We start from the raw sequence: 17084 nt of genomic DNA on the forward strand, positions 1-17084 counted from the left end.
CCAGAGGTCCTGCGGGAGGACCGGAAACGAGACGCACCAGGGCGTCCGCGGGGGGCGCCCCTGGCTTGGGGTTGAGGAAGATGGGTGCTTTTACCACCCGTGGCCTCCGAAATAAGCTCGTCTAGGCGGACCCCGAAAAGGCGGGAACCCGCAAACGGTAGCCCCGCCAAGGAACGTTTGGAGGCAGCGTCCGCTTTCCAAACCTTCAGCCAGAGTTCCGTCCTGACGGAAACTGCCAGGGCGGAGGAGCGTGCTATAAGGGCTCCCGCATCAAGGGAGGCCTCACAAACAAAATTCCCGGCCCGAATAATAAGCTGGGCCAAGGAACGTAGGTCCTGGATGGGGACGTCCGAGTCCAACTCCTCTTCCAGCTGCGCACCCCAAGCAGAGATTGCTTTACCTGCCCAAGCAGAGGCAAAATCCGGTCTGAGGGCAGAACCGGAGGCAGCAAAAATGCCCTTGGAAAGGGTCTCCATGCGACGGTCCTCCGCTGACTGAAGAGAGGACCCGTCGGGAACAGGGATGGCCGTGTTCTTTGACAGACGGGCCACAGGGGGGTCCACCTTGGGTGGGGACGACCAGGTGGCCACGACATCGGCTGGAAAAGGATAGCAAATGTCCAGCTTCTTGGGGTTGACAAAACGGGCGTCCGGGCGAGCCCAAGCCTTAGACACCACGGAGGAGAAATCAGAGTGGATTGGAAAGACTTTTGAGGCCTGCCTGGGTCTGATAAAGGAGACGCTAGCTGCGTCAGAGCTAGGGGGGTCATCTTGCACCTTAAAGGTGTCACAAATATCAGAGATGAGTTGACCCATCGCTGAGGCTAGCTTGGACGGCAGGGCAGAGTCCATTTCCAAATCTGAAGACGCCAATTCACCTTCAGAGGGCGAATCCTTTGGAGAGGAGAGGCCCGTCTGAGTGCGCACGCGGGGAGAGGGAGGCATCCGAGGAGGAGGCTCGCTCTACTCTAAAACGCTTCTGAGAGTGCCTAGCTCGGGAGGGGTCACTAAGAGAGGGTGAACCCGCTGCAGCGGCAGAAGCGGTGGACCCGGAGGGCGCGACAGTAAGAGTGGCGGCCTGCGGGGTAGGCGGCCTGTCTATTAGGCGGCCCACGACATGAGTGAGGCTTTCCACGGCCTGGGACAGGGATCTAGCCCAGTCAGGCGGGTCAGAGGAAGCAGGGAGCGACACAGCGGGCGACTGAGGCTGCGGTGGAGCTCGGCATGCAGGACAGTGCGGATCAGACTGCCCCCGGGGAAAGGGTTCCCTACAAGCGGTACAGGCATGGTACCAAGGCTTGGCAGCTGCAGAAGGGTCTGACATGGTGGAAAAAATGTTGCGCTTAAAGTGGGAGACCCCAGGGAAAAAACGGAACGGGGATTACACCCAAGCAACAGTACTGGTGGCACGGAGGGGGTTAACAGTCCTACCCGGATGATGCAAGCGGCAGCAGCAAGGGCAGCAGACTGAAGGAGGCTGTGGAGGAGAGGCAGCAGGCACGGAGATGAATAGCTTCAGGATTGGACGGCAGAGAGGATTCCACGCAGCACTAGAGATGTGGAGCCCGACGAAACAGGAAGTAGCGGAGCGCATGTAGGAAGCTCCGCCCCCCCCCCTGCCGCGCTGAAGGAGAAGCAGAGCCGCGCGCACGCGGCAAAATGATTTAACCCCCGAGGTAGTGAAGTGCCGGCCAAGTGAAATGGCGCCGTTCGCGCCAAGTAAGCGGCCCCCGCCACGCCTGGATGTGGCAGACGGCCTCCTGCCTACAGCCGTCCCCCTGATGCCCTGCCGCTAAAGAAGACGAAGTCCCCCCCAAATGATGCCCGGTAAAGTTGCCGGCCCCGATATGCCCATGGGGGGGGGGGGGGGGGGAGCGTAGATGTAGCAGCGGTGGGAGGGAGGGAAGGGGAGGCTGGAGCAGCCACTCTCACCATACGCTGTCTTCGCCCTCAATCCATCCAGCAGGGTCGCCCCTTCAGCTACTGGCACCGCAGTGGCAGGAAGCCGGGGGAGGGACTTGGCGTGCGGGCGACCCTTGAGCTGGCGGGACGCAGGGGAGCGAGGCTGCCCTGGTCCACCTTGTCTTCTGTGGGGGAGGCGGCAGTGCGGAATTACCGGTACTGGCGCAACTCAACCCCGGGAGAAACAGAGGGGTCTAGTGCGCCTCTGTTGTCCCTGTAAGTAGAAAAAATCCGAATTAAAAACAACAAATAACGCAAAAAAATAAAAAATTATAGGAAAAACAACCCTGCCTAAGCAGGGAGTGTCTTGCCTCCTTGGACACTAAGCAAAAACTGGCAGTCTCTCTCTCCAGGCTGAAGGGTATAGCTGATGGAGGAGGGGCTTACAGCTTTCACTTAGTGTCACGCCTCCTAGGGAGCAGAGCTATACCCATGGTTTCCTGTGTCCCCCAAGGAATATGGGCGAGAAAATATGACCTGTCCTATTTTTTTGACGGACAACGGTTCACGGACCCATTCAAGTCAATGGGTCCGTGAAAAAACACGGATGCACACAAGATTGGCATCCGTGTCCGTAGGCTACTTTCATACAGACGGATCCGAAGATCCGTCTGCATAAAAGCTTTTTCAGAGCTGAGTTTTCACTTTGTGAAAACTCAAATCCGACAGTATATTCTAACAATGAGGCGTTCCCATAGTGATGGGGACGCTTCTAGTTAGAATATACTACAAACTGCGTACATGACTGCCCCCTGCTGCCTGGCAGCACCCGATCTTTTACAGGGGGCTGTGATCAGCACAATTAACCCTTCAGGTGCTGCACCTGAAGGTTAATTGTGCGTATCATAGCCCCCTGTAAGAGATCAAGGGCTGCCAGGCAGCAGGGGGCACCCCCCCCCCCCCACCTCCCTCCCCAGTTTTAATTTCATTGGTGGCCAGTGCGGCCCCCCCCCCCCCCCTATTGTATTAATATCATTGGTGGCCAGTGCGGCCCAAACCGGCCCCCCCCTCCCTCCCTCTATTGTATTATCATTGGTGGCCAGTGTGCGCCCCCCCCGGCCCCCCTCTATTGTATTAATATCATTGGTGGCCAGTGTGCGCCCCCCCCCCCCCTCTTTTGAATAAAGGAACTGCTCTTATTAGAGTGCTGAAAGGGTTAAACCGCGTCCTGTGAGCAGAGGTGGAGAACAAAGGGCGGAGTGGAGCTCGTCTGAGGAGGTGGCTTACCTGCTGCACTGTCTGTGACCGGCCGGGAGCTCCTCCTACTGGTAAGTGACAGATCATTAAGCAATGCGCCGCACAGACCTCTCACTTACCAGTAGGAGGAGCTCCCGGCCGGTCACAGACAGCGCAGCAGGTAAGTATGATGCTTCTAATATTGCTAAGTAACCATGGCAACCAGGACACTGGCCACCAATGATATTAATACAATAGAGGGGGGGCCGGGGGGCGCACACTGGCCACCAATGATAATACAATAGAGGGAGGGAGGGGGGGCGCACACTGGCCACCAATGATATTCAAACTGGGGAGGGAGGGGGGTGTGTCCCCTGCTGCCTGGCAGCCCCTGATCTCTTACAGGGGGGCTATGATACGCACAATTAACCCCTTCAGGTGCGGCACCTGAGGGGTTAATTGTGCTGATCACAGCCCCCTGTAAGAGATCGGGTGCTGCCAGGCAGCAGTCATGTACACAGTTCGTAGTATATTCTAACTTGAAGCGTCCCCATCACTATGGGAACGCCTCTGTGTTAGAATATACTGTCGGCAGGGGCGTTGCTAGGGTCTGAAGACATCCGGGGCACGAGCCCACGTGAAACCATGCCCCCATCCCATGAAGCCACGCCCCATCCCATGAAGCCACGCCCTCGTCGCCACCAAAATGGGGGGGCCTTCACAGTAGTTATTAACCCCTTTCAGCAGTCCCCCTTCAGTGAATAGGGGATGGGGTTAATAATGGGGTTAATAACTACAGTGAAGGGCCTAGCTATCTAGGCAACCCCACAGATCATCCATAACAGTTCCATCCACAGATCCCCCTCCCCATAACAGTGCCATCCACAGATCCCCCTCCCCATAACAGTGCCATCCACAGATCCCCCTCCCCATAACAGTGCCATCCACAGATCCCCCTCCCCATAACAGTGCCATCCACAGATCCCCCTCCCCATAACAGTGCCATCCACAGATCCCCCTCCCCATAACAGTGCCATCCACAGATCCCCCTCCCCATAACAGTGCCATCCACAGATCCCCCTCCCCATAACAGTGCCATCCACAGATCCCCCTCCCCATAACAGTGCCATCCACAGATCCCCCTCCCCATAACAGTGCCATCCACAGATCCCCCCCCCCATAACAGTGCCATCCACAGATCCCCCTCCCCATAACAGTGCCATCCACAGATCCCCCTCCCCATAACAGTGCCATCCACAGATCCCCCTCCCCATAACAGTGCCATCCACAGATCCCCTCCCCATAACAGTGCCATCCACAGATCCCCCTCCCCATAACAGTGCCATCCACAGATCCCCCTCTCCATAACAGTGCCATCCACAGATCCCCCTCTCCATAACAATGTCATCCACAGATCCCCCTCCCCATAACAATGTCATCCACAGATCCCCCTCCCCATATCTGTGCCATCCACAGATCCCCCTCCCTCCCCATAACTGTGCCATCCACAGATCCCCCAGCCCTCCCCATAACAGTGCCATCCACCACAGATCCCTCTCCCCTCCACTCACAGAAGTGTACAACTGTACATTATTTTAAAAGATAGTGACCTAGTCTTACTCAGTCAGAGAGTCTCTCTCTAGTCTCACTCAGCTAGTCCGCTCCAGCCTCCAGGCAGTGTGAGTGGTGCTCACTCACTGACGTCACGCGCCTGCGCCGCCTAGTGGGAGGAGCAGGCGCCTGACGTCAGTGAGCAAGCGCCGCCCGCACTGCCTGCTCTTACCGGATGCGGAGCTGCAGTAGGAATCACCGAGATGAGCGGCCGGCTGCATAATCTGGGGATGATTTTTCAAGTTAAGTTAAGTCTGCACTCTGCAGGCACAGGGCAGGCGGATTAAGACATGAGCGGCGGGGCCAGTGTAGCGCAGGAGAGTCAGAGCGCCGGCCGGCCCTGCCAGTGCACTGCCAGGAATACATTCGGGGCACTGGTCAAAACATCCGGGGCTCGACGCCCCCTGACTGTCGGATCTGAGTTTCACGATGTAACTGAAATCCGATGGTATATTCTAACATAGAGGTGTTCCCATGGTGATGGGGACGCTTCAAGTTAAAATATACCATCGGATTGGACAAAACTCCAATCCTATGGTATATTAACTCCTGACTTTACATTGAAAGTCAATGGGGGACGGATCCGTTTGCAATTGCACCATATTGTGTCAACGTCAAACATTGACTTGCATTGTAAGTCAGGACGGATCCGTTTTCATGTCCGTGGATCCTCCAAAAATCAAGGAAGACCCACGGACGAAAAAACGGTCACGGATCACGGAAAAACGGAACCCGTTTTTGCGGACCGCAAAAAAAGCGGTCGTGTGCATGAGGCCTAATACAGTACCAGCAAAGTGGATGAGATTACACAAATCTCATGGAAATTGAGTTTTTTCCCTTAGGTGCGGAAATTGACCTGCTGTGTGGATTTTTACACAAGATTGTTTTTCTTGTGTAGATTTCACCCTTTTCAATGGAAGGGTGAAAATCTCCATAAAATCCACATCAAATCCACATAAAAAAAACAACTTTATAAATAGTGCGTTTTTAGTGCAGATGTTCTACACATAAATCTGCCCATTTAATGCCATGTTTCCCCCGGGAATAACAGCGGATGCCTGGGGATTCAAGCATGTGGACAATATGGGATCAGCTTAATGTCTAAGCACCTTCTAAAAAGCAGTGCTTGTTTAAAGTGAACGACCCCTTCAAGTCTCTTACACCTGTTCTATATATCTCTATTTTTTTTTTTTTTTACTTACATTGGCACATAGCGGCATTCTCAGCAAAACCCACAGGGTATATGATATCATAATGATTTCCATTAGAAAAACAAAGCAGTATCTAAAACAGAAAACACACATATGGAATAGCATTATTTTTATTACTTTAGTTAAGTACTTCAGAAAACAGGTCTCATATGACACCTCAAAGGAATCGCCTTACTGGTTGCCGAGCACAAGAGGTGTCACTATAGGTCCCATTACAAGTAATGGTTTTCAAACCACCCCTATGAGACATATACTACTCCTTGCAGGGCGGGCAGCTAAATTGCTACCTAGCAAAGGTTCCCAATGGAGTTGCGTGCTAGATCACACAGCCTGGAATAGATGGAACATTTACCCATTGTGCCAACAACAATGATTTCTTATGGCAGCACAATTTGTTATCCTCATCTGCTTAGAACTGTCTTCAAAGTGTTTTGCTTTATACCACTGAAGCCTTCATTTTTATACTGCGTGAATGTAGAATTTTGAATGAGCATACATCCATTGTGAAATTCTTAAAGGGGTTGTCCGGGTTCAGAGCTGAACCCGGACATCCCTCCATTTTCACCCAGGCAGCCCCCCTGACAAGAGCATCGGAGCAGTTCATGCTCCGATGCTCTCCTTTGCCCTGCGCTAAATCGCGCAGGGCAAAGGCATTTTTTGGAGATCCGGTGACGTACCGGGCTCTCCATGGGGCTGCCAGGAACCCCGGTGACGTCACCGGCACTGATGGGCAGGATTTAGTGCTGCCCTAGCCAGTAAAACGGCTAGGGCAGTGCTAAAGCCTGCCCTTTAGAGCCGGTGACGTCACCGAGCACACTGCCGGGCGGAAGTTTCTGCCCAGCAGTGTGTTATTGAAAACAAAAGAGCCTGGGCCCTGCGAGATTTAGCGCAGGGCAAGGGAGCGCATCGGAGCATGAGATGCTCCGATGCTAGCCTCGGGGGGGCTGCCTGGGTGAAAGTAAGGGTATGTCCGGGTTCAGCTCTGAACCCGAACAACCCCTTCAACACTAGGTTATCCTGTTACATAGATAACCAATAGCTACAATGGACTTTATTCGACATCATTGTAATCAAGCATACAGGGACCAGGTAAAGGATTTCAAAGGTGGAGTGGTCATCAACCAATCATATAATGTCACCTAATCCAACCAACCTTATCAGAAAAGCCATTATCAGTGACACGAGCAGGAGATGTATTAGGTTCTTGATAAATTATAAAATCTTTGCTGAAGAAGAAAAAAAAAAAAAGGAGAAAGTCTATTAGATTGAAAAACTAATTCAAAATATTTTTTATCTCAATGAAAAACACATTACAGAAGTAGAGGGAAGACAGCCAGTATATCACATCTGTAAGATCTAGCATGGCATTAAATGTATACACTTAAAAACAGGGAGCGTATGATGAGAAAAAAAACTACTATATAAATCACTTTGATGCCAAACATGTGTTTTAAACATTTTAGCGAGTTATTTTTTTTAATTTTCCATGTCACTCTAAATAAAATAAAAAAAGAATCTTGAAATCCTGCAGGTTTCAATTTGGCCATATGAAAAGTTGTCATGTCCTGTTCTGTAGAGATCACTTCTCAGCAATCATTTCATTATCATCACAGGCAGATTATAATAAATGGTATCACCTATACATAGATAATACAGGATCCGCCATTCACAATAGGAGATGTTCAAAGCTTATCTCCTCCCCCTCCCTGCACAGGTCAGAGCCTAGAAGACTCTCCAATAGAAGTCAATTAGCCTTCTCCAAACAAGAGATTCCTATGGCCCTGTGGCTGAGGTAACGCAGTTCTCTAAGTGAAGTCAATAGCAGCTCAGACAAGATGGCCACCATCATAATCACTTTCAGAATGCAGAATAAAAAATGGAAAGATAATAAAACTGAAAGTGAAATTCTTCAGATAAAAGTATCCTCTGAAGGATCTCCCGAAAACAACAATTAAGGGTACTTTCACACTTGCGGCAGCGGATTCCGGCAGGCAGTTCCGGCAATCTGGACGAAAATGGATGCATTTGTGAAACGGATCTGGATGCGGATCCGTCTCACAAATGCATTGCAATACCGGATCCGTCTTTCCGGTTGACATCCGGAAAAACGGATCCGGTATTTATTTTTTTCTAATTTTTAAAGGTCTGAGCATGCACAGACCGCAAAACCATGCAATGGAACAATAGAAATGAATGCCTGATCCGGCACTCCGACAAGTGCTCAGGATTTTTGGCCTGAGAGAAAACTGCAGCATACTGCGGTATTTTCTCCGGCCCAAAAAACGTAAGAGGGACTGAACTGATGCATCCTGAATGGAATGCTCTCCATTCAGAATACATTAGGATAAAACTGATCAGTTTTTTTCCGGTATTGAGCCCCTAGGACTCAATACCGGAAAACAAAAACGCTAGTGTGAAAGTACCTTTAGCTTAAAGAGGCCCTTTCACTTGTATAAACTATGTGAACTGAGTATGCTGCCATATAGAGCGGCGCCCGGGGATCTCACTGCACTTACTATTATCCCCGGGCGCCGCTCCGTTCTCCCATTATAGGCTCCGGTACCTTTGCTCCTTAAGTTATAGTAGGCGGGTCTTCCCTTGTCCTGTGGGCGTCTCCTTCTCCTAGGCTGCAGCGCTGGCCAATCGCAGCGCACAGCTCACAGCCTGGGAGGTTTTTTTCTCCCAGGCTGTGAGCTGTGCGCTGCGATTGGCCAGCGCTGCAGCCTAGGAGAAGGAGACGCCCACAGGACAAGGGAAGACCCGCCTACTATAACTTAAGGAGCAAAGGTACCGGAGCCTATAATGGGAGAACGGAGCGGCGCCCGGGGATAATAGTAAGTGCAGTGAGATCCCCGGGCGCCGCTCTATATGGCAGCATACTCGGTTCACATAGTTTATACAAGTGAAAGGTCCTCTTTAATGTTTAAACAGGAAAAGAAAAAAAAATATATAACTTCAGATAAAGTTTATGGTTTTATGGCAGGGGTATCTTGACAATAGACTTTTAGAACATTTAGTAATACATGTGATAAGATCAGATTTATGTTGAAAGAGGAAGTAGATGTGTATACGAGGTTAAAGGGGCAAGCAATGACCTTCTCATCTTGCATCATGACAACTGGTCATGTGACGCAAGGTAGCAGGTCATCACTGCGGCCTGCAATTGGCTGCAGCAGCCTCATCTTTGACCATTCTTCCAGGAAAACTGTCAACTCCTTCAAGTTAGATGGGTTGCTTGGTGTCCAGCAGTATTTAAGTCAGGACACAGATTCACAACTGGATTGAGGTCTGGGCTTTGACTAGGCCATCCTAAGACATTAACATGATTCCCCTTAAACCACTATAGTGTAGCTTTAACAGTATGTTTAGGGTCATTGAAGGTGAACCTCCATCCTGGTCTCCAATCTCTGGCAGATGGGAAAAAAAAGTTTTCCTCAAGAAGTGCCCTGTGCTTCCCTCAATCCTGTCGAGTTCTTCAGTGCTAGCCAATGAGAAGCATCCCCACAGCATGATGCTGCCATGAACATGCTTCACTGTAGGACTGGTGTCCCAGGAGTGATGGGAAGTGTTTGGTTTGCACCACACACAGCATTTGCCATAATGACCAAAAAGTTCAATTTTATTCTCATCTTACCAGAAGACCATGGTGTTTGGGGAGTCTGCCACAAGCTTCAAACTCCAAAAGTGTTCAAAGTCCAAAAGGACTTTTCAAACTCCAAGTGTTTTCTTATGTTTTTCTTCAATGTTATCATTGTGGTCTCTGTTGAGTCTCTGACGAATGCCCTCCTTGCCCGCTCTGCGAGTACTAGCGGGCAATCTTCTCTCGCCAGGTTTGTAGTTGTGCCATATTCTTTCCATTTTGTTATAATGGATCTAAGGTGCTTGTGGAATGTCTAAAGCTTTCAATATTATGTTATAACCCAACCCTCAGGTATACTTCTCTATGTTGACCTTTTTGGAGTGCTCCATGGTCTTCACGTTGCTTCATTACTAGTGTTACAGACTCGGAACTTCCAGAACAGGTAGATTTATTGCCACATCATGTGACACTTGACTGCACACAGGGGAATAAGGAACCTTAGTCAACTTATTCTGCAACTTTGAAAGTTAATTGGTTGGACCAGACCTTATTTGGGGGTGAATACAAACGCACTCACAACTTTTCATTTTATTTCTTTAGCTATTTGTTGAACAAGACATTTTTCTTTCTTTTTGTCAGGTCAGTCACATAAAATCTAAATTAAAAGCCATTTTAATCCCAGGTTGTAATGCAACAAAATCTGGAAAAACACCAGTGAGGGAGAATACTTTCACAAGACACTACGTTTATATATATTTTTTACATTTATGACATCACTACCTGTACAGATCACTTATGCATAGAAATATTGGGTTTTGGTAAATCTCTACTGCATTTTGTACATGCAAGAAAAATAAAAGGACATTACTTACTTGAACATTAAAGAAAGGGCACTTATTTCAACTTGACCAACCCATTCCTACAGGGAAAAAGTGGGTATACATTTAAAAAACATGTTCCCAACATAAAATCAGACACTTGACGAAAACATGCAAGTATAGTATATGAATGGGCTGTTTCTGGAAAATCAAGTATGTGACCCAAAACAGCCTACAAAAAAGTTATCCAGTTAACGGGTAGCATATGCTGAGGAATGTCATCAAAGTGTGACTGGTGAGGTTTCGACTATTTGCCTAGCAAATGATCAAAGCCCCTCTGAAGCTGTACCATCAGTAAAACTTTTGCCTATGCTTTAAAGTGGCATCAATTGTTCATTAACCCCTTAAGACCCTGGGTTTTGCGGGACAAGTTGTACTTTCTAATGGCACCATTTACGGTTGCATACCATGTAATAGGGAGCGGGGAAAAAATTCCAAATAGGGTAGAATTGGGAAAAAACGCAATTCTGATAAAGGTTTTTATTTTTTACACTGTACACTATGCGGTAAAATTGACCTGTTATCTTTATTCTCCAGGTCAGTACAGTTTCAACAATACCACACTTGTATAATTTTTCTTGCGTTTTAATACTGAAAAAAAAAATTAAAACCTTTGAGAGAATTTTTTTTTTTTTTTTTCATAACCATATTCTGACCCCTATAACTTTTTTGTAGCTATGTGTACGGGGCTGTGTGAGGGCTAATTTTTTGCGGGACGATCTGTTCTTTTTAGAGATACCAATTTTAAGTGTGTGCGACTTTTTGATCACTTTTTATAAAAAAATTATTGGCCGTTTTATATTTTTTCCCGCTACGCCATTTGCCGTAGGCCATTAATATAAGGGTCCATTCACACGTCCGTTTTTTCTTTCCTGATCTGTTCCGTTTTTTCAGGAACAGATCAGGACCAGATCTGGACCCATTCATTTTCAATGGGTCCTGGAAAAAAATCGGACAGCACAATGTGTGCTGTCCGTTTCCGTTGTTCCGTTCCGCATGTCCGTTTAAATATAAAACATGTCCTATTCTTGTCCTGAAAAATCGGATCCTGGACCAATACAAAGTCAATGGATCCGCAAAAAACGGAAGACATTCGTATGTCATTACGTATGTCATCCGTTTTATGCGGATTCCGTTCCTGGAAATTAGGCTTCCTCCCCAGTATTAAATGTGCCCCCCTCCCTCTATATTCATTGGTGGCCAGTGCGGCAGTGCGGATTCCCAGTAAGTTTTCTACAGATCTGATTTTTCACTTCGTGAAAAACTCAGATCCGACAGTATATTCTAACACAGAGGCGTTCCCATGGTGATGGGGACGCTTCTAGTTAGAATATACTGAGAACGGTGTACATGACTGCCCCCTGCTGCCTGGCAGAACCCGATCTCTTACAGGGGGCTGTGATCTGCACAATTAACCCCTCAGGTGCTGCGCCTGAGGGGTTAATTGTGCATATCATAGCCCCCTATAAGAGATCGGGTGCTGCCAGGCAGCAGGGGGCAGACCCCCCTCCCTCCCCAGTATTAAATGTGCCCAGTGCGGTCTCACCTCTCTTCCCCCCCCATCATTGGTGGCCAGTGCGGATTCCCAGTAATAATAAATGTGCCCAGTGCGGCCTCACCTCTCTTCCCCCCCCCCCCCATCATTGGTGGCAGCGGAGAGTACCGATCGGAGTCCCAGTTTAAATCGCTGGGGCTCCGATCGGTTACCATGGCAGCAAAGACGCTATTGCAGTCTTGGCTGCCATGGTTACTTAGCAATAAATACAAGCATTATACTTACCTGCGACTGCGAGCTGCGATGTGTGTCCGGCCGGGAGCTTCTCCTACTTGTAAGTGACAGGTCTATGCTAAAAGCAATGCGCCGCACAGACCTTTCACTTACAAGTAGGAGGAGCTCCCGGCCGGTCAGACATCGCAGCTCGCAGTCGCAGGTAAGTATAATGCTTGTATTTATTGCTAAGTAACCATGGCAGCCAAGACTGCAATAGCGTCTTTGCTGCCATGGTAACCGATCGGAGCCCCAGCGATTTAAACTGGGACTCCGATCGGTACTCTCCGCTGCCACCAATGATGGGGGGGGGGGGAAGAGAGGTGAGGTCGCACTGGGCACATTTATTAATACTGGGAATCCGCACTGCCACCCATGATGGGGGGGGGGGGGAGAGGTGAGACCGCACTGGGCACATTTATTAATACTGGCCACCGATGATGGGGGGGGAGAGGTGAGGCCGCACTGGGCACATTCAATACTGGGGAGGGAGGGGGGTCTGCCCCCTCCTGCCTGGCAGCACCTGATCTCTCACAGGGGGCTATGATTCGCACAATAATTGTGCGGATCACAGCCCCCTGTAAGAGATCGGGTGCTGCCAGGCAGCAGGGGGCAGTCATGGACACCGTTCTCAGTATATTCTAACTAGAAGCGTCCCCATCACCATGGGAACGCCTCTGTGTTAGAATATACTGTCGGATTTGAGTTTTCACATGTTTCCGTTTTTTGCGGATCCGCAAAAAACGGATGACATACGGAAACATTTTCAGGAACAACGGATCCGCAAAAAACGGACCGAAAATCGGGATGTAGAAAAATACGGACGTGTGAATGTAGCCTAAATGTGTTCCTTTCAGCTGTCCAGTTCACCAGACTGAAAAAAGAGCACTAAATTAAAAGGGGGTATCAGGAAGAAACCAGACAACAATGAGATCCTCCTTCTAAAGGAAGCAAATATTACTTACCTGACAGATCCCATGCCACTGCTCTAGTTCTCCCAGACGGGTACCACTGAAGCCATTCATTGGCCTCAGCAGTGAACTGAAGATGCCAGTGAATGACTTCAGCGGTCACATGTTGTCGATATCATCACTGCAGCCAGGTAAACAAGGCCCAACTGGAGTACCAGAGCAGTGGCATAGGATTTGTCAGGTAAGAAATGATCAGTTCTTTTTAGCAGGATATTCCCATCTGTTGCTGTTTTCTTCCGGAAAACAGACAACCACACCCTTAAGATCCAAAACATTGCTACACATATGCGAGTACATACTAGTGGCGGATTACCAATAAAATCAGGAATTATTGCACCTGATTAAATCAGTGCTGTCCATGTACTTGTGACGTTTGGAACTAAGGATAGGTCATCATCAATAATAAAGTCCTAGAAAACCCTTTTAACCTTTTTTTCCTAACTAAAATGTATGTCTAACACTTGCCAACAGTGATCTGTAATCACCGAAAATACTAAATTCTCAGGGACTCTTGGTGTACCATAAGAGATGCACCAGAGATCTGCAGACATTCACAAGGGACAATGTATGTGCTTTTTATATTTAAAATCATGTTGATTGTAATTATTCTAGGAGACAACATGACCCGTCTCTCTTCTCACTTAAATGGCCTCCATGTTCTGATTGTTCACATGTAGTGGCATATTTTATTGAAAATACATGTCTACTGTACCTGTGGATTTTCAAGACGTTTCAAATACTCTTCAAAAGATCCCTCAATAAACTAAAAAATTAATAAATAAATAAAGCAGTTTAAAACAATGAGAAAAAAGACATTCACATAATCAGACTTTTTAGCAGTGCTCCATGGTATGGAGACTCATTAGCAATGATCCATGGGGGGGGGGGATATGAAAAGAGGGTTTGGCTCTTTTTCCATGTCGTGTTCCAAGACTTATTAAAAAGTCAACTCATAGGGAGCCACTTCCAGAAGGTTCTCTTTTCCTGGGAGTTACCTCTTTGCACATTGTAGCATGAAATGGATGCTATCTCCATGACTCATGAAATTTCCACAGTCCAGCGATTGAGTCATCTGTATATTAATTACCTCTCCATACATGGTCATTAGTGGGCGGTGCAGGCAACTAAGCCCCTCCCAGAGTAGTGAAAATCTAAAACGGCCATCCCCATTTTTACTGGTGTCCAGTTAGCATTCTGCAGGGTGCATTGTAACATTATGTGATGCCCATGTGTGCCAAGATTTTTGTTGGTAAAATTGTGTCATTGAAGCCCTGCCTGGATGCTCGCAACTCCACATGGGAACACTCACTTCTGGGCAGGGTTTGTATAAACTCCACCCATTTTCAAACTGGGACAATTTGGCAGGATTGTCTGTGAAAACTGGGGACAATCTTGTTGAACGTGGGACTGTTGGCAACTATGGATATTGTTTCAGTATATTTCCTACACTGACTTCACATTGCCTTCTCTACCTGTTGGTTATATACGACCGGGCGGTTGGCACATATCTCTGCACAGAGGTTTTACAACGTCCTTGCACAGATCAGAGGTGCACACTAATCATGAAGCTGCCGGAGCAGGGAGCCGGCTACCCATAGAGAAGGCAGGGACGGTCAGGGGCTGGAAGTCTGCATGGGTCTTAGCTGCATTTTGCACCATTAACAAAAAAAAAAATATTTAAATGAGAAGAAAAAAAACTGTTTTCCAAAGTTTTTTTAATAATTTTTCCTTTTTAGAAAAAGTTAAAAAGATTGGATTACACTGAAGGGCAATAGGTTCCCATGAGCCTATGACAGCACCCCTGGTGAGACCGCCGTCTCCTCTTCAGGACAGGAAACAGAACCGCCTTTTCAAAAAGGGATCATCCACTCTATCTCCAGTCCTTTTCTCAAGAACTAAGAAACATAATATCTTCACAACCTAACATTATACACAACATTTTTTTTCTTTTTTTTATAATATATATATATATATATATATATATATATATATATATATATATATATATATATATATATTATATATATATATATAGGAAAAAAAAATCACCAGCAGCACCACTAAGCCAAAAAACTAAGTAGAAAGGGTGCACTGCCCGAGTATGGTAACTGGTGCTTACCCACTGATACGGAATAAAGAAATCGGGCTGCACTCCAGATGAATCTTCAGTGAAAAAAGGATTTATTCACCCATAAGGTGGCACAAGCGACGTTTCGGCTCACATATGATCCTTTCTCAAGCAGAAACATCTGGTGACTGGGATGGATAGGGTCATGATAGTACGCATCCCTCAGGTTTACTGTTGCCATAAAACAGTCCGGGAAAAGATTGTTCACCGCCGATTTGATGGACTCCATACGAAATCTCTCTCTATTAGGGAAAAACTTCTGAGATGATAGCTGTTTTGTGGGATCTGAAGGGTAATCTGTAACTACAAATCGGAGATTGGAGATCTTCTGCCATTGAAGAGCGTCATTGGGACTGCTTTTTTGAGGCATCTGACCCGGAAAAAAAGAAATCCCTTACTTTTCCTACCCGCACCTGTAAACTGCTTTGCTCTTTGCTTCCCTTTAAAGCTTTCTCGATTAAATCTGGGACGGAAAGGCCTTCTGGGGGGCTGACTAACAGAGGGAAACCTTTTTTTCTTGTCTGAGGCTTTTTCTAGCAAATCGTCAAGGATCGGCCCAAACAAAAACTCACAAGGAATAGCACAACGTTTTGCCTTGGAGCTAGTATCCCCATTTCAGCCTTTTAACCAAAATTGCCCTACGGGCAGAATTAGATAAGGCGGAAGCCCTAGCGGAAAATCTTAAGGAATCCGCAGAAGCGTCGGCTAAGAAATTCAGGATTACTTACCGGTAATTATTTTTCCATGAGCCCATGACAGCACCCTTGAGAGACCGCCTCCATTATCAGGACAGGAAACAGGAACAATTGTGGAGAGCTCATAAGGAGGGGCTCTGCCCCAATAGCCCCAGTTAATCTGCGAGAAGTCCTAATTTTTATTATTTTTATTAATATATATATGAAAAATGATTACCGGTAAGTAATCCTGAATTTCCCCTACGCCCATGACAGCACCCTTGAGAGACGACCAGAATAGAACTAGCTTGGGAAGGGGGACTACTGCTTGTAATAGGAAAGAGTATCATTAGAGTCTGAATCTAACTTTTAGTGACGGAAAAAGGTATTTGGAGACTTCCATGTGGCAGCCCTACAGATCTGCTCTAAAGATGCATTAGGCCTTTCTGCCCATGAAACAAACAGATTTGGTTGAATGAGCACCGAAACCTAAAAGGGGAATCCTGCCCTGCTGAGGAATAGGCCAAAAGGATAGCACCTACTATACACCTGGCTAGAGTCCTGGATGTAACCATACTACCCCTATTCCCCCCCCCCCCCCCCCCCCAAATTGTACAAACACTCTAGAGGATTTACTCCATTGACTGGTGACATTCAGATAATGTGACAGGTATCTTTTGACATCTAGACAATGTAGTTTCTTTTCTTTCTCATTCTTAGGGGATTGACACAATGATGGGAGAACAATATCTTGGGACCTATGAAAGAGAGAGAGACCCCTTTAGGCAGAAACGCTGGGTCTGGTTTAATAAGCACGCTAGTTCTCAGGGTCCCGTAAATCCTGCGCCATCCCTTTTAGTATTCGGCGCAGGCGCAGTGAGTGAAGGACGTGCTCTTGCGGCCGGCTTCCTCACTGCGCCTGTGCCGAAGGAAGGAAGCCGGCAGCAGGAGCACGTCCTTCACTCACTGCGCCTGCGCCGAATACAAAAAGGAACGGCGCAGGCGCGGGATTTACGGGACACTGAGGAGAACTCGAAAGTCAATCAACTGGGCGTGCCAAAGGGTGCGTAGACCGAGCCTCTAGGTGCTGAAGCAATGCCCCAGTAGCACCAAGAGTCTCATTAGC

General features: G+C 47.7%; 1 protein-coding gene across 1 annotated transcript in view; it reads right to left on the bottom strand.

Moving 5' to 3' along the window:
* Positions 1 to 17084, bottom strand: part of OTUD4 (OTU deubiquitinase 4) — a 77499-nt gene that overhangs the window by 44497 nt on the left and 15918 nt on the right. Inside the window, exons 3-6 of the mRNA XM_040418505.1 lie at positions 13869 to 13919; positions 10412 to 10458; positions 7113 to 7185; positions 5951 to 6032 (exon numbers count right to left, since the gene is read on the bottom strand). Coding sequence (XP_040274439.1) covers positions 5951 to 6032; positions 7113 to 7185; positions 10412 to 10458; positions 13869 to 13919 — 253 coding nt within the window. The remainder of the gene's footprint in view (positions 1 to 5950; positions 6033 to 7112; positions 7186 to 10411; positions 10459 to 13868; positions 13920 to 17084) is intronic.

The sequence above is a fragment of the Bufo bufo genome, chromosome 2 (assembly GCF_905171765.1).
Source record: "Bufo bufo chromosome 2, aBufBuf1.1, whole genome shotgun sequence".
Classification (NCBI taxonomy): Eukaryota; Metazoa; Chordata; class Amphibia; order Anura; family Bufonidae; genus Bufo; species Bufo bufo.